Below are 21,493 nucleotides of genomic sequence, written 5' to 3' on the forward strand. Positions count from 1 at the left end.
AATTGGCAGACTGGAACACCCTTATAATTCCCTTGTATATGGTACTTAGGTACCCAGGGCATTGGGGTTCCAGGAGATCCCTATGGGCTGCAGCATTTCTTTTGCCACCAATAGGGAGCTCTGACAATTCTTACACAGGACTGCCACTGCAGCCTGAGTGAAATAACGTCCACGTTATTTCACAGCCATTTTACACTGCACTTAAGTAACTCATAAGTCACTTATATGTCTGACCCTCACTTAGTGAAGGTTAGGTGCAAAGTTACTTAGTGTGAGGGCACCCTGGCATTAGCCAAGGTGACCCCACATTGTTCAGGGCAATTTCCCTGGACTTTGTGAGTGCGGGGACACCATTACACGTGTGAGCTTCATATAGGTCAAAACCTATATGTAGCATCACAATGGCAACTCGGAACATGGCCATGTAACATGTCTAGGATCATGGAATTGTCACCCCAATACCATTATGGTATTGGGGGGACAATTCCATGCATCCCCGGGGCTCCAGCATAGAGCCCGGGTACTGCCAAACTAGTTCTCTGGGGTTTTCTCTGTAGCTACCGCTGCTGCCAACCCTCAGACAGGTTTCTGCCCCCTTGGGGCCTGGGAAGCCCAGTCCCAGGAAGGTAGAACAAAGGATTTCCTCTGAGAGAGGGTGTTACACCCTCTCCTTTTGGAAATAGGTGTTAAGGGCCTGAGAGGAGTAGCCTCTCCTGGCCTCTGGAATTGCTTTGAAGGGCACAGATGGTGCCCTCCTTGCATAAGCCAGTCTACACTTCTTCAGGGATCCCCCCAGCCCTGCTCTGGTGCGAAACTGGACAAAGGAAAGGGGAGTGACCACTCCCCTGACCAGCACCTCCCCAGGGGAGGTGCCCAGAGCTCCTCCAGTATGTCCCAGACCTCTGCCATCTTGAATGCAGAGGTGTGAGGGCACAATGGAGACCTCTGAGTGGCCAGTGCCAGCAGGTGACCTCAGAGACCCCTCCTGATAGGTGCTTACCTCTCTATGTAGCCAATCCTCCTCTGAGGGCTATTTAGGGTCTCTCCTGTGGGTTTCTCTTCAGATAACGAATGCAAGAGCTCACCAGAGTTCCTCTGCACTTCCCTCTTCGACTTCTGCCAAGGATCGACCGCTGACTGCTCCAGAATGCCTGCAAAACCGCAACAAAGTAGCAAGAAGACTACCAGCAAAATTGTAGCACCTAATCCTGCTAGCTTTCCCGACTGTTTCCTGGTGGTGCATGCTCTGAGAGCTGTCTGCCTTCACCATGCACTAGAAGCCAAAAAGAAATCTCCAGTGGGTCGACGGAATCTTCCCCCTGCTACCGCAGGCACCAAACTTCTGCATCACCGGATCTCTGGGTCCCCTCTCATCTTGACAAGCGTGGTCCCTGGAGCACAGGAGCTGGATCCAAGTGTCCCTGACTGTCCAGTGGCCCTTCTCTCCAAATTTGGTTCAGGTAAGTCCTTGCCTCCCTACGCCAGACAGTAATCCTGTGCACTGCTTGATCTGCAGCTGCTAGGGCTTCTGTGCACTCTTGCAAGGATTCCTTTCTGCACAGCACAGCCCAGGTCCCCAGCACTCCGTCCTGCATTGCTCAACTCGCTGAGTTGACCACCAGCTTCGTGGGACCCTCTGTTGTAGTGTTGAGATGACCGCTGTGCTCAGATTTCCTGAATGCCTGTTCAGGTGCTTCTGTGGGTGCTGCCTGCTTTTGCGTGGGCTCTCTCTATTTCTGAGCACTCCCTCTGTCTCCTCCTCCAAGGGGCGACCTCCTGGTCCTTCCTGGGCCCTGACAGCACCCAAAACCTTCAACTGCGACTCTTGCAGCTAGCAAGGCTTGTTTGCGGTCCTTCTGCATGGAAACAACTCTGCATCCTCCAGCAAGCTGTAGGACATCTTCTGACCAAAGGAGAAGTTCCTGGCACCTTCCGTTGTTGCAAAATCTTCAGCTTCTTCCACCCAGAGGCAGCCCTTTTGCACCTTCATCCGGGGTTTAGTAGGCTTCTGCCCCCCCGGACACTTGTGTGACTCTTGGACTTGGTCCCCTTCCTTTTCAGGTCCTCAGGTCCAGGAATCCGTTTTCAGTGCTTTGCAGTCAGTTATTGTCTTTGCAGAATCCCCTATCTCGACTTTACTGTCTTTCTTGGGTAGTAGGGTAACTTTACTCCTACTTTTCAGGGTCTTGGGGTGGGGTATCTTGGACACCCTTAGTGTTTTCTTACACTCCCAGCAACCCCCTACACACTACACTAGGCCTGGGGTCCATTCGTGGTTCGCATTCCACTTTTGGAGTATATGGTTTGTGTTGCCCCTAGGCCTATTGTCTCCTATTGCATCCTATTGTGTTCTACAGTGTTTGCACTACTTTTCTAAGCATTTTTCTTACCTGATTTGGATCTGTGTGTATGTTTTGTGTATTTTACTTACCTCCTAAGGGAGTATATCTTCTGAGATACTTTTGGCATATTGTCACTAAAATAAAGTACGTTTATTTTTAGTAACTCTGAGTATTCTGTTTCTTATGATATAGTGCTATATGATATAAGTGGTATAGTAGGAGTTTGCATGTCTCCTAGTTCAGCCTAAGCTGCTCTGCTATAGCTACCTCTATCAGCCTAAGCTGCTAAAACACTACTAATCTACTAATCAATCAATCGAGGATTTATAGAGCGCACTAATCACCAGTTAGGGTCTCAATGCGCTGGGGGGGCGGAGCTACTGGTCGTAGAGCCATGTCTTGAGGCGTTTCCTGAATGTCAAGAGGTCTTGGGTCTGGCAAAGGTGGAGCGGTAGGGAGTTCCAGGTCTTGGCGGCTAGGTGAGAGAAGGATCTTCCTCCGGCGGTGGTGCGGCGGATGCGGGGGATGGAGGCGAGGGCGAGGCTGGCGGAGCGAAGATTGCGGGTGGGGGTGTGGAAGGTGAGTCTGTCATTGAGGTAGGCTGGCCTGTGTTGTGGAGGGCCTTGTGTGCATGGATGAGGAGCTTGAAGGTGATCCTCTTTGATACTGGTAGCCAGTGAAGGTCTCTGAGGTGGGGGGAAATGTGGTCACGGTGTGGGATGTTCAAAATGAGGCGGGCGGATGCGTTCTGGATTCTTTGCAGTTTTGTTAGGAGTTTGGTTGTTATTCCTGCATATAGGGTGTTTTCGTAGTCCAATCGGCTGCTGACCAGGGCGTGGGTGACAGTTTTCCTGGTTTTGACGGGAATCCACTTGAAGATTTTGCAGAGCATGCGGAGAGTGTTGTAGCAGGAAGAGGAGATGGCATTGACCTGCTGAGTCATGCTGAGTGTGGAGTCCAAGATGAAGATTAGGTTGCGTGCGTGGGTGGTGGGTGAGGGCGCGGTTCCTAGGGAGGTGGGCCACAAGGAGTCATTCCAAGTTGAGGGGTTGGTGCCAAAGTTGAGGATTTCTGTCTTGCCTGTGTTTAACTTGAGGTGGCTTGATTCCATCCAGATGGCGATGGCGTGAAGTCCGTTGAGGAGGTTGTTCTTTGCAGTTGTAGGGTCTTCCGTGAGGGAGAGGATGAGCTGAGTGTCGTCTGCGTAGGAAACTATGTTGATGTGGTGGGTTCGTGCTATGTTGGCGAGGGGGACCATGTAAACATTGAAGAGCGTGGGGCTGAGCGAAGATCCTTGGGGAACGCCACAGATGATTCTGGAGGCTTCTGACAGGAACGGTGGGAGGCGGACTCTCTGGGTTCTGCCTGAGAGAAATGACGAGATCCAGTCGAGTGCCTTGTCATGGATTCCAGCGTTGTGGAGGTGTGTGCGGAGAGTGTGATGACATACCGTGTCGAAAGCTGCGGAGAGGTCCAGGAGGATGAGTGCTGCTGTTTCTCCTTCGTCGAGCATGGTCCGAATGTCGTCTGTGGCAGCAATGAGTGCAGTCTCAGTGCTGTGGTTTCTGCGGAATCCGGATTGGGAGGTGTCGAGTACCTTGCTGTCTTCCAGGAACTGGGATAGTTGGCTGTTTACAATTTTTTTCGATGACCTTGGCTGGGAAGGGGAGGAGGGAGATCGGCCGGTAGTTCTTGGGGTCGACTGGGTCTGCCTTTGGTTTCTTTAGTAGGGCGTTGATTTCTGCGTGCTTCCATCTTTCTGGGAAGGTGGCTGACTCGAAGGAGCTGTTGATGGTTTTGCAAAGGTGGGGGGCGATGATGATGTTTGCCTTATTGAAGATATGGTGTGGGCAAGGGTCCGATGGTGATCCGGAGTGGATGGAGGCCATGGTGGTGGTGGTGTCCTCTATGTTGAAGGGGGTCCACGTGTGGAGGAGGTGGGTGTTGCTTGGAGCGTTGGGTTCTTGGGTGTTTGTAGTCAGCTGGTGGGTCTGGGGTTTGAAGCTATTGTGGATTTCTTCTATCTTTCGACAGAAGTGGGTTGCCAGTGAGTTGCAGAACTCCTGTGATGGTGGGGGTTCGTTGGAGCAGGTCCTGGGGGTGGAGAGCTCATTGACGATGCCGAAGAGCTCTTTACTGTTGTGAGCGTTGGCGTTGATGGAGTTATTGAAATGGGTCCTTTTGGTGGTGCGGATCAGTTGGTGATGTTTGCGTAGGGCATCCTTGTAAGTGATGTGGTTGGAGTTGGTAGGGTCAAGGTGCCAGGTTTTTTCCATTCTGCGACATAGCTGTTTGGATTCCTGTAGTTCTGGGATGAACCAGCTGGCCTTGATTCTGTAGGAGGTGTTTGTTTTTTTTTTGAGCGGTGCGAGGGTGTTGGCGCAATCTTCTATCCAGCGATGCAGGTTGGTGGTGGCTATGTTGGGGTCCGGGGTCCCAGGGGGTGGGGCCCAGGCGAGAGTGGCGATCAGTTGATCCATTGATATTTTGCTCCAGTTGCGTCTGGGGGGTTGTGTGCGGTGGTGGTGAGTGACTGGTTTTTGGTAGGAGAAGTGGATGCAGCATTGGTCTGTCCAACTGAGTTCGGTGGTGTGGCTGAAAGAGACGTGGTTGCTGGCTGAGAAGATGGGGTCGAGTGTGTGGTCTGAGAAGTGGGTGGGTGTATTGACGAGTTGCTTGAGGCCGAAGTTGGGGAGGTTGTCGATTAGGTTGGTGGTGTTGATATTGTTGTTATTTTCTAGGTGGAAGTTTAGGTCACCAAGGAGGATGTAGTCTGTTGAGGCGAGGGCTTGGGAGCTGATGTCGTCGGCGATGTCGTCACAGAACTGCGGTCTGGGTCCAGGGGGTCTGTAGACCAGTGTTCCTCTGAGTGTGTTGTTGGCGTTAATGTGGATTTTGAAGTGGAGGTGCTCGGCGGAGTTGATGGTGTCGTGGGAGTTGGTGGAGACTCTTATGGTGTTTTTGTGGACTATGGCGATTCCTCCTCCTGGTCTATTGATTCGGTCTCTTCTGGTGATCTTGTAGTTTTCTGGTATGGCTATGGCCATGTCTGGTTCTGAGCCCGAATTCATCCAGGTTTCGGTGAGGAATGCGACGTCAGGCGAGTATGTGGTCAGGAGGTCCCAGAGTTCAATTGCATGTTTGTGGACGGAGCGGGTGCTAAATAGGATGCATCTTAGGCAGTTGTCTGTTTTGATTTGGAGTTTGGAGGTTAGGTTGCAGGTGAAATTGCAGGCTTTGCAGGAGAAGGGTCCTTTGGTGCGCATCGGTGTGGACTGGAAGCAGATGGAGGAGGGATAATAACGGATAACTGGACCTGGCCATGTTCATGTAACATGTCTAAGATCATGAAGCAGGGGGAAGATTCCGTCGACCCACAGGAGATTTCTTTGTGACTTCCAGTGCAGGATGAAGGCAGGCAGCCCCCAAAGCATGCACCACCAGGAAACAGTTGAGAAAGCAGGCAGGATTAGGCGCTACAATGTCGCTGGTAGTCTCCGTGCTACTTTGTTGTAGTTTTGCAGGCGTCCTGGAGCATTCAGCGGTCGATCCTTGGCAGAAGTCAAAGAGAGAGATGCAGAGGAACTCTGGTGAATTCGTGCAAGTCGTTATCTGAGGAAAAGCCCACAGGAGAGACCCTAAATAGCCCTCAGAGGAGGGTTGGCCACCTAGTCAGGTAAGCACCTATCAGGAGGGATCTCTGACGTCACCTGCTGGCACTGGCCACTCAGAGGCCTCCAGAGCGCCCTCACACCTCTGGATCCAAGATGGCAGAGGTCTGGGACACACTGGAGGAGCTCTGGGCACCACCCCTGTGGTGGTGATGGACAGGGGAGTCGTCACTCCCCTTTCCTTTGTCCAGTTTCATGCCAGAGCAGGGGCTGGGGGTTCCCAGAACCGGTGTAGACTGGCTTATGCAAGGAGGGCGCCATCTGTGACCTTCAAAGCATTTCCAGAGGCTGGGAGAGGCTAGCCCTCCCCAGCCTTTAACACCTATTTCCAAAGGAAGAGGCTGTAACACCCTCTCTCGAAGAAAATTCTTTGTTCTGCCTTCCTGGGACTGGGCTGCCCAGACACCAGGAGGGCAGAACCCTGTCTGTTGGGTGTCAGCAGCGGTAGCTGCAGAGAAAACCCCAGAGAGCTGGTTTGGCAGTACCCGGGGTCCATAGTGTAGCCCCAGGGATGCATGGGATTGGCACCCCAATACCAGATTTGTCATGGGGGGGCAATTCCATGATCTTAGACATGTTACATGGCCATATTCAGAGTTACCATTGTGAAGCTACATATATAGGTATTGACCTATATGTAGTACATACGTGTAATGGCATCTCCGCACTCACAAACGCTGGGGAAATGGCCTAGAACCATGTGGGGACCACCTTTGCTAGTGCAAGGGTGCCCTCACGCTTAGTAACTTTGAACCTAACCTTCAGCAAGTGAAGGTTAGACATATAGGTGACTTATAAGTAACTTAAGTGCGGTGAAAATGGCTGTGAAATAATGTGTGTGTTGTTTCACTCAGGCTGCAATGGCAGCCCTGTGTAAAGGTTTGTCTAAGCTCCCTATGGGTGGCAAAAGAAATGCTGCAGCCCATAGGGATTTCCTGGAACCCCAATACCCTGGGTACCTAGGTACCATATACTAGCGAATTATAAGGGTGTTCCAGTGTGCCAATTGGAATTGGTAAACGTGGTCACTAGCCTATAGTGACAAATGTAAAGGCAGAGAGAGCATAAGCACTGAGGTTCTGGTTAGCAGAGCCTCAGTGACACAGTTGGTCACTACACAGGTACACACATTCAGGCCACAAACTATGAGCACTGTGGTCCTGGCTAGCAGCATCCCAGTGAGACAGGCAAAAGCAAACTTACATACGTGTAAAAATGGGGGTAACATGCCAGGCAAGTTGGTACTTTCTACAGTCAGTGGATTCCAAAATTTGATGAAATTGCTAAACCATTGTAGCAGCTGACACTTAAAGAGGTTACAGATCCCATTACACTAGATCAGGACCAGATGAAAGTGTTTACTGAGTTGAGAGTTTGTGCAGAGCTCCAGCGTTGGGAATGCCTGATTACACAAAGCCATTCACATTGTTTTGTCATGAATGTGATGCTTGTTCTTTGTCTGTCTTGACACAGGTCCATGGACGTGCTTATCGCCCAGTAGCCTATTTTTCAGCTACCTTGGACCCAGTCGCACCACCTTATCAAGTTGTTTGCGTGCCGTTGCCCTAGTTGGTCAAAGCCTTTCTCAAAGTGAGGGAGTAGTGATGGGATATCCTGTAACGGTAATGGTTCCTCACTCTGTTCAGATCTTACTGACAAGGATGAAAATACAGTATTTGGGTGGTGCCAGATTGACAAGGTATGAGACGAGCATTCTAGGTGCTCCAAATGTAACATTGAAAAGCTGTACAGTGCTGAACCTGGCAACATTACTTCCAAGTGATACTGTTGAAATTGAAAAAGAAGAAGACATTGGGCATGATTGTCTCAAGGTAACTGAGCTGTGTACAAAACCAAGACCAGACATCAGAGATGTACAATTAGAAGAAAATGACCAAATTGTCTTTGTGGATGGCTCATGTCTTAGAGATGGTACAGGAACATTGAGTGCAGGATATGCCGTGTGCACAATTACAGGTACTTTAGAAGCTTCTTGGCTTCGAGGTATGTATTGTGCACAAGTAGCAGAAGTGGTAGCTCTTACTAGAGCGTGCCATGTGTCTGCAAGACTGAGAGTCACTATCTATACGGATAGCCAATATGGATTTGGAATTGTTCATGATTTTGGTCAGTTGTGCTCGCAAAGAGATTTCCTGACCTCTACTGGTTCACCAGTAAGGAATGGCGACAGAATAAAAGAATCGCTGTATGCAATACAGTTACCTGAAGAAATTGTTGTGGTGAAATACAGTGCACATCAAAAGACACAGGACTACATCTCACTGGGAAATGGATATGCGGATCAAGTTGCAAGGTTTTGCGCATTGAATAGTATATCGCTCAAAGACAAGTGGGAACTAATGTCAGAAGAAGATAATAGATGAACAAGTTTTGCATTGAAAGTGATCTATACTTTGGAAGAGTAGAAAACACTGCAAAATAATGTTGACAAAGAGGAGAAGCGACTTTGGTACAAATTAAAATGTGTTCAAGAACCTGATGAGATCTGGGTTTCTGAGAAGGGTCAGATAGTCCTGCCAAATAGTTTATTGTCACAGTTGGCCAGGTATTTCCATGGCCAGGCACACATTGGGAGGGATGCCATGGTTCGGCTGTTCAAGATTGACTGGTTTAAGCCTAAGTTTAGGCAGGCAGCAGAGGCAGTATGTCATCGCTGTGCAATTTGTCAGCAGCTAAATGTGGGAAAAGGGACAGTGTTGAATTTCAGCCACACTGGAAGAGCAGGAGATCCATTCACCAGAATGCAGTTGGATTTCACTGAAATGCCTGCATGTGGAGGTTTGAAGTAGGTGTTGGTGATTGTGTGCGTTTTAGTTACTGGATTGAAGCATACCCTACAAGAAGGAATGACAGTCTCACAGTAGCAAAGTTGTTACTTAGGGAGTTGATAACACGTTTCGGGTTTCCGATCTCTTTAGAATCAGATGGGGGAACTCACTTCAATAACGAGGTAATTAAACTCTCATGTGCAGCACTAAACATCAAACAAAAGTGCATAGTAACTATCGCCCTGGAGCACCAGGACTAGTGGAACAGATGAATGGTACCTTGAAATCAAGAATTGCAAAGATGTGTGCAGCTACGAATCTGAAATGGGCAGATGCATTGCCTTTGGGGTTGATGTTGATGAGAAATACACCTGACAGGAAGACAGGGCTGTCGCCCCATGAGATCCTCATGGGAAGAACAATGAGATCACCAGCAGTTCCAGCCAATGCACTTGTAAACATTACAGATCATATGGTGTTGGACTTCTGCAAGGGTCTGGCTGATGTAGTTCGTTCTTTCTCCCAGCAGGTGCAGGCCATCACCCTGCCACCCATCCACGATCCAGGGCACAATCTGAGAGCCGGTGACTGGGTCATTGTCCAAAAACATGTTTGCAAGACGTGCTTAGAGCCACGCTGGAGAGATCCATACCAGGTGGTCCTGACAGCTATGGCAGCTGTAAAGTGTGCAGGACTTCCGATCTGGATACACGCGAGTCATACGAAGAGAGTGGTATGTCCACAGGATCATGAAGGAGTGTTGTTGAGAGTACCAACAACAGCGAAACAGGTCACTGAACCTGAACTGGAAAATGAACCAAGAGAGCCTGAAATTGAACAAGAGCTTGTGGAAGATGGTTCTATTACCCCTGTAAGAGACGAAAGTGAAGAATTAGAGGAGAGTGCAGAAGAATCAATCTCAACGGACACAGCAGGAGAGCCTAGCGCAGCAGGGGTTCTCCCTGAAGCAGATGGTACCGACAAGTAGACAGAGCAAGTGCCAGACCAAGAAGAAGAGGGAGTTGTGACAAATCAAAGTCAAAGTGATCCGACTCTTCCTGAGCTCGTTGCAGGTCCATCAAGAGAAAACACCACAGAGAAAGAGAAAGAGAAAGAGAAGAGTCCAATCCTGAGAAGAATATTGACAGAAGGATCGAGAAAAGGAGACAATTGTCCTGAGTCGCAGATAGGGAAGAGAAAGGAATTGGTCATAAACAAAACAATAGAGGAAGAAGTAGATACTACGAGAAAAGAAGAATTGAGTGAAGGAGAACTAAGTGGTGATCGAAAGTTGAAAAGAAAGAGAATAACAAGTCGGCGTTATGCAGGTCCTGAATGGGCGTATGCAACTACCAATGAATGGCAACATGAGTTTATGTCCTTTTGTTTTGATAGAAAGGTTCTGAGTCAATACTTTGATGTAACCTGAAGGTGAACAAGAAGATGAATTGTTGAACCAATATGAAATACCTTAAAGAGACTGTTGAAAATAAACTCGAAAGAGACATTGACAACCTGATTTGACATAAAACCGGATGTGACAAGCTGCTAATCAATTTTGACAAAGGAAAAGGGTTCCTGGATGTGAAACTGAACTGTGAGAGAATAATTTTTCCTTATTTTTGATTTTTACTGCACTTTATAAAAGAGTTACTTCTGCTTTCTGATTCTTTACAGATTATGGCTGAGATAAATGATCAAGGTAGAAATGCTAGGCTCTGTAGATATATGAGTGTTGGATTGGCAATTATGTGTGGAATCTTGTTTATAGTGATGATTGTGGGAATGTCTGTTCTTGATGCGAAAGTAGCTATTCGTGCTTCTGCTCCTGAAACTACTACAATAACAGCTTTGGAAATGTTTAAGTTAGATAAGAAATATTTGCATGATTATACTAATGCTCAAGGAGAGCTTTATTCTAATGTTTTCTATCGCTTATTGAGTGAGTATATTGAAACAATGGATGCAAAGGATAGTCTTGTGTGTACGCAAATTTCTTCGTCAGTGAAGGAAGGAGTTACGTACCACAGCTTACCTTTAACCTACGGAATAATCTGTAGCTTGCTACTAACAAGGTTCTATAATCAAGAGTGTATATACAGTATTTTTACTCCAACTATGATCTGGTGTATTTGTTTGTTCCTATTATTAGATATTTGAGCAGAGTAGCTAAAGAGCATGATTTAGTATTAGTTAGAGGATTCTTTGAACCTACACTAACATTTGGAACAGCTTGCGAGCATAAGAATAACCTTACGTGATTGCTTACACCTTTAGAGAAGAGCTTCATTGGGCATACTGATGACAGGAGAAAAGCATTAAAAGAAAAATTAGAAAAAGGTTTAGAGAAAAGGACTTACAAGAATGATTATGCTTAAACTGCAATTAAAACGCAATGAAAATTAGCATTAGATGCATTACATGTAGGGAAGCTTTGTATATATAGGCCAAAATCACGCACTGACACTTTATTTGTGGGAACAAGTGAATGTAGGCATGTGTTTTTGTTTCAGAGTAAATGGACTTTCATGTTGAATGGTCAGGACCCTTCAATTCCTGGGATCTATTATATTTGTGGACTTGATGCTTATTACCGTCTTCCAAGAGGATGGTATGAGACATGTTATTTGGGGATAGTTTTCCCAAAGATTTATCAGATAGATGACTTAAAGAAGTTTCTGAAATTGGCTGAATTACATCATAAGTGACATTGGAGGGAAACCTCTTCTGCAGTTGTGGGAGATATCTTTGGTGCGGTGATTCCTTCAGTGGGAGTCATCCTGAATTCGATCAAGATCCGAAAGTTGTCTACTATTGTGGATAACATGCTGACACATTTTACAGGGGCAATACTCCTGATAGATACTGAATTAGCCGCAGATAGAGGTATGTCGCTTCAAAATCAGCTTGCTTTAGACATCCTTTTAGCGAAAGACGGCGGAGTCTGTAAAATGAGTAACTCTAGGCATTGTTGTACTTATATTCCAGATAACAGTAAGGAGATAAGAGACTTAGGCCCTCATTCTGACCTTGGCGGTCTTTTCGCAAGACCGCCGAGTTACCGCCGCGGTGAAGACCGCCGACCGCGGCGGTATGCCGCTGTGCGCATTCTGACCGCTGGGAGCGTTCCGCCGGAAAACCGCCAGCAGCCACACTGGCGGTCGGCGGGAAAGTGGAGACTGGTCAACCTCCACCGCCACGCCAGCAGAACACCGCCCACAGAATTACGACCCACATTTCTGTGTGGCGGTCTTCTGTTGGCGGTCTTCTGTTGGCGGTCACCTCCCCATGGCTCCCGTCGCCTCCCGGAGGACCAACGCACAAGGTAAGTTGATCGTCCGTGAGGGGAGGGGGTGGGGGGGTGTTGTGTGATGTGGGCGTGCATGGGGGTGTGCGTGTGAGTGTGTAGAGGGGGTGTGTGAGTGCGTGTATGCGGGCGGGGGGTGCTGCTGTGTCTATGGGTAATGTGTGCTGTTCGGCAGGTGCACATGTCTGCATGTATGTGTGCTGGTATGTGTCCCCGTTGTGTATGTGTGTGTAGGGGGTGTGTATATGTGCATGTTGGGGGTGTGTGCATGTCGGGGTGCATGTATGTGCATTCGGGCTGGGGGTGGGGAGGGGGTTCGTACCACCTCTGGGGGGTGGCAGGGGGGTGGAGGGTGTGGGGGGAGGACTCGGGTGGGTAGTGGGGGGTGGGGGAGACCCCTATCAGTGCCAGGGAAGGAATTCCCTGGCCCCGATAGTGCTTACCGCCATGGTTCGCACGGCGGTTCCCGTCCGCAAGAAACCGCGGCGGTAGGCAGGGTCATAATACCCTTGGCGGTCTTGGGACGACCGCCGGGCCGGAGTGCGCAAACTCCAGCCCGGCGGTCATGACCGCCGTGGCGGTCGGAGTGGAGAAGTGGCGGTCGGTCGCGGCGGGGACCGCCGCGGTCAGAATGCCATTTTTAATACCGCCGGTCTGTTCGCGGTCCGACCGCCGTCTCTCCGCCGACCGCCAGGGTCAGAATGAGGGCCTTACTCATTAACCTGACTAACTCAAGTAAGGATTTGAAAGAATTGAAGGAACCAGGTGTTTGGGAAAAGGTTGGAAAAGGATTTGCATCAGTGGGAAATTGGCTTAGTAACATTTGGAATGGGGTCTTATTGAAAATCATACAGGGAATATTAATGGTGATTGCTTGCATGTTGGGATTATGGAGTTCATGTAAATTATGTCAAAAGATTAAATTGAAAAGATCTAAAAATAATTAGAGGAGGGAACAACGAAATAGGGAAAGAATCTATAGAGAAGATTTGAGAAGAAGACAAAATGCAGAGGAGATAGAGTTGTGAAATGATGGTAAAGAATGGTGTGATGACATATTTAGTCATCAGAGGAAGGACTGTATGTTAACTAAAAATTATTAATGAATGTTTATGTGTTTTGATTAACAAGAAAATTATAGAAAAAGTAATCATAGAAAAATGAATGTGCACGTTTGCAAATGAGCCCACGAAGAATGGCTACCAACTTACACGAGTTGTACTAAAATGATTATAAATGTGTGAAATATTGAAAATGTGCAATAACAATTTAGTAATATGTCATATTAAGATGTATAACATATGTTTTGCATTAAATTGTAGAGCTAACTTAGCAGAAGTTGTGGCTTAGTTTTGCCAGGCGTTGAGCAGCAGCAGAATAATCATGAAATGTAGAAAAGCTAATGTGATGAACTAACCATGAACTATTCGCTGTTAATAAAGTCTGCTTAGCTAGAATTATCTGCAATGTACCGACAGGCAGGAGATGAGGGAATAGAAATTATAGCATTGGGTGTGTAGAGCAGGCTAGATGTACTTTCCCAGGACTCAAACAATAGAGACACTGACTGGAGAAGAAGATGCAACATTTTCGATACCTGATGAGCCGGATGATAAGGACAGCATACTGTGAACCAATCAACAACCTGAGAGCAACAAAATATTATAATTCATAAATTTGAAAAATTTAATGTATTGGATAGTGTCACGTATGGTGATTAATTGACCAATTAGGAATTAGGGGATGGACTGGGCAACCTTTATATAATGCCGTGACAAGGGGGACATTTTCAGAACTGTTGGAAAGATGTTAGGGGCAGACGTTGGAAGAGAGACTTCGATACTGGAGAGAAGAGATTCAAGACTTTGTCTCTGGGCTCATGCTCTTGAGAGCCTGATGTGATGCTGATCGACTGATGACCTCAAGACAAAGACTGACTTTGTTGCCGATCCATTCCGTGGATAGGTAGCTATGACAATGTGACTGATTAACTTTTGTGCCTTTCTTTCTAGGTACAAACTGCGCTGTTTAAATATTTATTATTTCTCTTAGCTAGATGTCTTCCAAATTCATGTTCTAAATAGTTTTTGTATGAAGTCCCACATGCTAATGCTAATCTGGGTTAGGTGAGGTTCTTTTAGGTGACACTGACAGTGACAAATGATTGACAAACTGGTTGCTCAACTCTGCTATTAATGTTGATATATTCATCTTTGTTGGCTATGCTGAAGCATTAGACCATATGTTTTCTAAAGTTTTGATTAGATTATGTTATTGGTGGTCACTAATGAACTAATTCTGAGCTGATTGTATAAAGTTTGAATTAACCGTATGGATTAGTATTGTAAAAAATAGGGAAATAAAAATTGTTAAAATGTATATTGAGTTGTGGTTATTCATGAATTATCGTCATTATTGTCTAATGAAAATGTTTTCTTAGTAGTTACTGATTTGTATATTGATTATTGATGAGCATTGATTACTACGTAGCTAGGATACTCCATGCGAATCAAAAGGTTCATCAGCCTATACGCGTCCCCTTGTAAATACTTATTAAGGACTAGGCGCGCTAGCACTACCAAAGCGGTGAGTGGGGGTTAACCAGGTGTGTTTCTCCTTTGCCCTGACTAGAGTGAGGGTCCTTGCTTGGACAGGGGGTAACCTGACTGCCAACAAAAGACCCCATTTATAACATTGGTGATCAGAGGTGAGGATTGGACTTTTATTTCCACTTGACATATAGGGATTTAGGGCCAGATGTAGCAAAAATAAAAGTTGCGACTCGCATTTTGCGAGTTGATGCGACTCGCAAAATGCGAGTCGCAAATTGGAATGCAGGCAAAAAAAACGTGCCGAAATAGCGACTCGCACCTGGACTCGCAACGCAGTGTGCGAGTCCGCCGATTGCGAGGTCGCTTTTTGCAAGTGTGCAAAAAACAAACTCGCAATTAGAGAGTAGATGTCGCAAATTGCGATTAACTTGTAAATTGATTACAGGTGCAGCAGAACACTCCAGAAACCACTCAAGAACACTCTGGAAACACTTCCTGGCACATGATGATGACATCACAGCCAGGAAGTTTACTAATACACCTGGGAGGAGGGAGGACCACACCTTTTTTAACTGCCGAACTATACAGGACAAACAGCAGCTGCCATGGAGGGAACACCAAGGAAGAGGAAGCTGAAATTCTCTGAGAGGGAGCTGGAGGTGCTGACAGAGGAATGCTGTCAGCACTATGATGACTTGTTTGGTAGATCAGCCCTCAATGTTCCTGAAGCCACCAAGAAACAGCTGTGGCAGGACATACAGGACAAGATAAATTCCCTGGGGGTGAGCCATAGGACCATAGACGACATAAAGAAAAGGTGGTATGAACTCCGCTCCCGGACCAAGGAGAGGGTGGCTGAAAGGCTCTGGGAGATGAGAGGCACAGGAGGGGGACCATCGTCAATGCCACCACCCACACCCCTGGAAGAAAGGGTGGAGGAAACCTTGGAGCAGGAGGCAGTGTCTGGATTTGGGGACCTGGACACCTCAGAGCCCACCACATCAACCGGTGAGTATCATGTGATATGCCTGTACCCCTATCAATACCATACCCCCACCCACCATGTACACAGGGGCATGCACAACCAAGATAGCTCCATTTCAGGGTAGCAAATGCCAGAATGATGCATTATGGGAAATGTAGTCAAGTAGGCAGTTCATAGGCAAATGTTTATTATGAAGTGTGCAATAGATAGTAGACACTGACAGTCTGTTCCCCATGTCACACAGGTCTCCAACAAGACACCACCACTACTCCAAGCAGCCAGGCCCATGAGGACACCTCAGGACCCGCCAGCACCCCCACCTGCACGGTCAACAGCATCCCTGCAGTAGCCACACCTGCTGCAACAATATCACAAGAGGCTGCCCCAGCAACAGGCAGGGATGAGACAGGTGAAAGCACAGGGCAGCCACCGCTGCGCAGGCGTCGCAGGTCCATTACATCAGGGCTGCAGTCTGCATCCGGGCTACTTCCTCCCAGCACCAGTGAGGCACATCTGCTGCATGGTAAGCGCCTACAAAATCGAATTTTAGGGAGGATTAGTGGTGTGCTGCACCGCTTCGTGCACAATAACCATGCCAGCATGCAGCACCTGAACTCAAGGATGGACATGATCTGCAATAACACTGGGGACCTTGCCCTTGCCATGAGGGAACTGGCTGGAGGACTACTGGCCCTGGCCGAGGGTGGGCGGCGCAGGGACCGTCAGCTCCTGCACAGACTGGACAGGATGGCCACATCCATCGGCAGGCTCGCCATGAACACCACAGGCCTGTCGAGGAGGACAGCTGGGCTGCAGGTGGAAATGGGCCATTTTGCTGGGGATGTGGCTAGGGGCCTGGGACGTCTGACCCACATCATAGACATGATGGAGACACGGAATATGTCGAGGGGCACAGGGGAAACACCCCAGGACAGTGAGGAGGGCTTGACAGTGAGCAGTGTCTCTGTCACTGACAGCAGGGTGCTCAGGAGTAGCAGGCCTAGCACCACGGAAGCACCAGGGAGCAGCCAGGCTGGCAGGAGGGGCAGAAGGTCTTAGAGATCACCCTGGACCATAAGATGTGGCACATGACGTGAATGTGCCACATGCCTGGTTTGCATTTTCATGCCCATGGACAATCAGTACTTGTAAATAGTTTCATTAATGCACTAATAAAACAGTTATTTTTGTTCCACTTAACAAATGGAGTTTTTGGTCAATAGGTGAGTATGGTTGGAGTTGACACGTACCTTCCAAAATATTGTGTTGCGATGTGTTCCCGTCTCAGTCTGCCTTGATTAGCTATACTCCTATCCCCATGATGGCGATGTGGTTGTTCTTGCTCTTCATCATCAGGATCTGGGTCTGCAGGGGTGAGAGGTAGCCCACGTCGGGTGGCTATGATGTGGAGGATGGCGCATGCGACCACAATTTTGAATGCGGTAATGGGGGGATATTGGAGGGCACCTCCACTGCGGTGGAGGCATCTGAATCTTGCTTTCAGGAGTCCGAAGGTGCGCTCAATGAGGTTCCTGGTCCTCTTATGTGCATTGTTGTATTGCCTCTCTGAATCATTGCTGGGTGTTAAAAACGGAGTCATGATCCAAGGCCTAAGAGCATATGCACTGTCACCTGTTGGGCACAAAAAGTACACTGTTAGGAAGTCAAGATTGTCTTGCAGAGTGACCTGTGTGTATGTCTGCAAGTGTCTGTAGCTCTACCTAGGAGGTAACCGTCTCCGAATTCCCCACGTTCCAGGCGTTGATGTATCCCACTATGCCTAAACATGTATGAGTCATGGGTACTGCCTGGAAACTTAGCTACAATGTCCGTAATGACATAATGGGCGTCACAAACAACCTGAATATTGAGTGAGTGGGTACACTTTCTGTTGCGGAAAAGGTGTTCCAGATTTGCAGGGGGGCATATTTGAATGCGTGTCCCATCTACACACCCTATGACATGGGGAAAGTGGGCAATGCGGTAAAAGTCCAGCTTGGTGCTGTTCATTTCTGCCTCATTCCTTGGTAGGTATATGAAGTGAGACATGTGCGTGACTAAGGCATCTAGGAAGGCCCTGAGGAACCTTGACACTGCACTTTGGGATACCCCACCTGCCACAGCAATGACCCCCTGATAGCTCCCTGAGGCCAAGAGGTGCAGTGAGCATAGCACTTGCACATGCGTAGGGATGGCGCAGCCACGCAGAGTCTGGTGTTCTAGCTGTGGTTTGAGTAAATCAATTAATTCTAGGATGGCTGCGCTGCTAAGGCGGTATTTATCGTATATCTCATCCTCAGTTTGCTGAAAAAGAGTCTGCCTTGTTCTATATATCTTCTCCTGTCTGTGGCCCCTCCTCCTCCTCTGCTGGGCTGCGTGAACTCTCCTTCTCACTGCTATCAGGTATATCTCCGCCATCTTGGTGAACCCAGATGCCTTCTGGGTCTCCTTTTACACTTTGGTAATGGTTACCACCTGCTCTGAGTTAGTGGTAAATGGGACGTGCAAAATGGGCTTTTTGAGACTAGTCGCAAATTTGCGAGTTGCAATTGCATAAGGTTTGCGACTCGCAAATTGCGACTTGCTATTTGCTGGTCGCAAAATGGGGTCGCAAATGATGCGACTCGCAAACGGGTCCCATCGCTTTTTGCAAGTCGGAAATGGGCTTTTTGCATCCCATGTCCGATTTTGCACTGTCGCAAATAGCGAATCGGCCCGTTTGCGACTCGCAAAACTTTGCTACATCTGGCCCTAAGTGTACACTACGGTTTTCAGTGCAGACCATTATGTGACCACATACTAATTGTTTTTTTTCTCTTCTTGGGCTTTCTTCCTGCTTCCATACTTTTTTGGGTGATCTTTTTTTTTAACTTCTCTTGGGAACTCTCTGTTCTTTTTGGAACTTTGCATCTGTGAGGAGACTTACCAACATGTCTCAATCTGAGGATGTACCAGCTGCGTCTACAAAAGCTGTTTTTGAGTTGGAGAAACTGGAGGAGTACACAGCGGCTCAACTTAAGCAATTTTGTAAAGGATCTTGCCTGCCTAATCAAGAGCTCCACCAGGAAAGAGGAGCTGCAAAAGGCATTAAGGGCCTGGGTGGCAGCCAAGTAGGCTGCGAGGCACACAGAGGAGGAGGATGAGGGTGAGGAGGTGCAGAATATTCATAGTGTGGTAGTGGATGTGCCTGTTCTGCCTGTGTGGAGGGTCTCCAGGGCAGGTTGCAGTGTGTCATTCGTGGGTCTGACTCATGAGGAGCAGCAGGACAGACAGGCAGAGAGGAAGCACCAGTTGCAACTACAGAAGCTTCAAATGGAGACGGAGGAGCGAAGGTTGGCCATAGAGGAGAAAAAGATGCTATTGGCTCATGAGCTCAGTTTAAGGGAGCTGGATCAGAGGAGCCAGTCAAGCAGAGATGGTGGAAGCAGTATCTTAGTGCAGCCTGAGAGGAGGGTACACATTCCAAACGACTTAGTAAAAGATTACAAGAGGGGGATGATATCTTTCAGTGGTTTAGGGGGTATGAGTCAGCTCTCCACATGAACATGGTCCCTGAAGCTCATTAGGGGGAGGGGTGTCTGCAGAAGCACTTTGAGGTAGAGGGGAGGGACACTCTAACATCCTTAGGGGATCCTCAGGGACTCACTTACTCTATCATGAAGGATGCCCTACTCACAAGATATGGTCTCACCACTGAGCAGTACAGGGATAAATTTAGGTCCTACAAAAAGAAAGAATCCCAAATCTGGTTGGAATGTGTTGACTCTTTTTGTAGGTCACTGGAGGGTTGCGTGAAAGGCAGCAAGGGTACAAGTTTTCAGGGGCTGTACAATTTGATTTCTTGGGAGCATTTGTCCAGTCTTTGTTTTCCAGAGCTGCACCAGCACCTGATTGACAGCAAGCTGACTGACCCCAGAAAGCTTGCACAGGAAGTGGACCAGTGGGAGAGCACCAGGGTCCAGAAGAGGTCCAGAAGAGGTATGGTGAAAACCATGACAAGGGTAGGCAGGGTCCCCATCAGAAGAAGTGTGGGGGGTGGTAAGGGTAAACAGGGGAGTTCTCAAAAGGGCCCCAACCTAGTTCCCAGGGTAAAGATTCCCAGCCCCCAGTAGAAAAGAAAACATGGGTCTTGTTGGAAAATGGGTTATTGGTAGGGAAGGTAGGTACCTACACCTAGCAACAAGCCACTAACCTCCACATAGGTACAGTTAGGTCTCAGTAAATTAATCCCAGCTCAACCCTTGGTAGCTTGGCATCGAGCGTCAAGGCTTAACTTAGGAGACAAAGGGGGTGATTCTGATTCTGGCGGGCGGCGGAGGCCGCCCGCCAGAATTCCGCCCCCATTATACCGCTCCGCGGTCAGAAGACCGCGGAGGGTATTATGAGTTTTTCCCTGGGCTGGCGGGCGGTCTCCAAAAGACCGCCCGCCAGCCCAGGGAAAAACTCCCTTCCCACGAGGATGCCGGCTCGTAATCGAGCCGGCGGAGTGGGAAGGTGCGACGGGTGCAGTGGCACCCGTCGCGTATTTCAGTGTCTGCAAGGCAGACACTGAAATACTTTGCGGGGCCCTCTTACGGGGGCCCCTGCCGTGCCCATGCCATTGGCATGGGCACGGCAGGTGCCCCCAGGGGCCCCGCGACCCCCCCTACCGCCATCCTGTTCATGGCGGTAGGGGGGGTCAGAATCCTCATGGCGGCGGAGCGCGCTCCGCCGCCATGAAGGATTCCCCCGAGCAGCGGTAAGTCGGCGCCGACTTGCCGCTTCTGACCGCGGCTGAACCGCCGCGGTCAGAATGCTCGTGGGAGCACCGCCAGCCTGTTGGCGGTGCTCCCGTGGTCGGTGGCCCTGGCGGCCACCGGCCGCCAGGGTCAGAATGACCGACAAAGTGAAAAGCATTCAAATATCACAAAACAGTAATTAAATAAAACACAGGAAACAGTTTAAAAATCCAAAACCAATTTATAAAAATAGTTTATATTTTTATCTTTAAAATGACACAAAAACGATTAAAATCGGTTCAGGGGAACCGGAGATATGAATTTTTAAAGAATTATTACTTTTCTAGCGCTTAGAAACAAAAAGCGCCAATCGGGTCATCTGGTTGCACCTCGACCGGGGCAAAGTCAAACTTTCAGGCCGACCGCAATGGAGCCCTGCTCGGCTACAGGTCGCGTGAGGCCTCGGTTAAAAAGTTACCTTCTGACTTAGGCCCTCATTACGACCCTGGCGGTTTGTAACCGCCAGGGCCGCGGGACGCGGTGGCACCGCCGACAGGCCGGCAGTGCCCCGCGGGGCATTCTGACCGCGGCGGCTTAGCCGCGGTCAGAGAAGGGAAACCGGCGGTCTCCCGCCGGTTTCCCGCTGCCCCCAAGGAATCCTCCAAGCCGGCGCAGCTTGCTGCGCCGGCTTGGGGATTCCGACTCCCCCTCCCGCCATCCAGTTCCTGGCGGTTCTCCCGCCGGGAACCGGATGGCGGGAGGGGGAGTCGCGGGGCCCCTGGGGGCCCCTGCAGTGCCCATGCCAATGGCATGGGCACTGCAGGGGCCCCCGTAAGAGGGCCCCGCTTGTATTTCACTGTCTGCATAGCAGACAGTGAAATACGCGACGGGTGCAGTAGCACCCGTCGCACCTTCCCACTCCGCCGGCTCGATTACGAGCCGGCTTCATGGTGGGAAGGTCGTTTTCCCCTGGGCTGGCGGGCGGCCTTTCGGCGGCCGCCCGCCAGCCCAGGGGAAAACTTGGAATGCCGGCCGCGGTCTTCAGACTGCGGTGCGGTATTCCTGCGGCGCAACTTTGGCGGGCGGCCTCCGCCGCCCGTCAAAGTTGTAATGAGGGCCTTAGTCTTTA

General features: G+C 48.9%; 1 protein-coding gene across 1 annotated transcript in view; it reads left to right on the forward strand.

Annotated features, from left to right (window-relative positions):
- The window catches only part of LOC138296999 (uncharacterized), a 178,244-nt gene that overhangs the window by 85,912 nt on the left and 70,839 nt on the right, over positions 1–21,493 (forward strand). The window contains exon 7 of the mRNA XM_069236515.1: positions 9,332–9,776. Coding sequence (XP_069092616.1) covers positions 9,332–9,776 — 445 coding nt within the window. The remainder of the gene's footprint in view (positions 1–9,331; positions 9,777–21,493) is intronic.

The sequence above is a fragment of the Pleurodeles waltl genome, chromosome 5 (assembly GCF_031143425.1).
Source record: "Pleurodeles waltl isolate 20211129_DDA chromosome 5, aPleWal1.hap1.20221129, whole genome shotgun sequence".
Lineage (NCBI taxonomy): Eukaryota > Metazoa > Chordata > Amphibia > Caudata > Salamandridae > Pleurodeles > Pleurodeles waltl.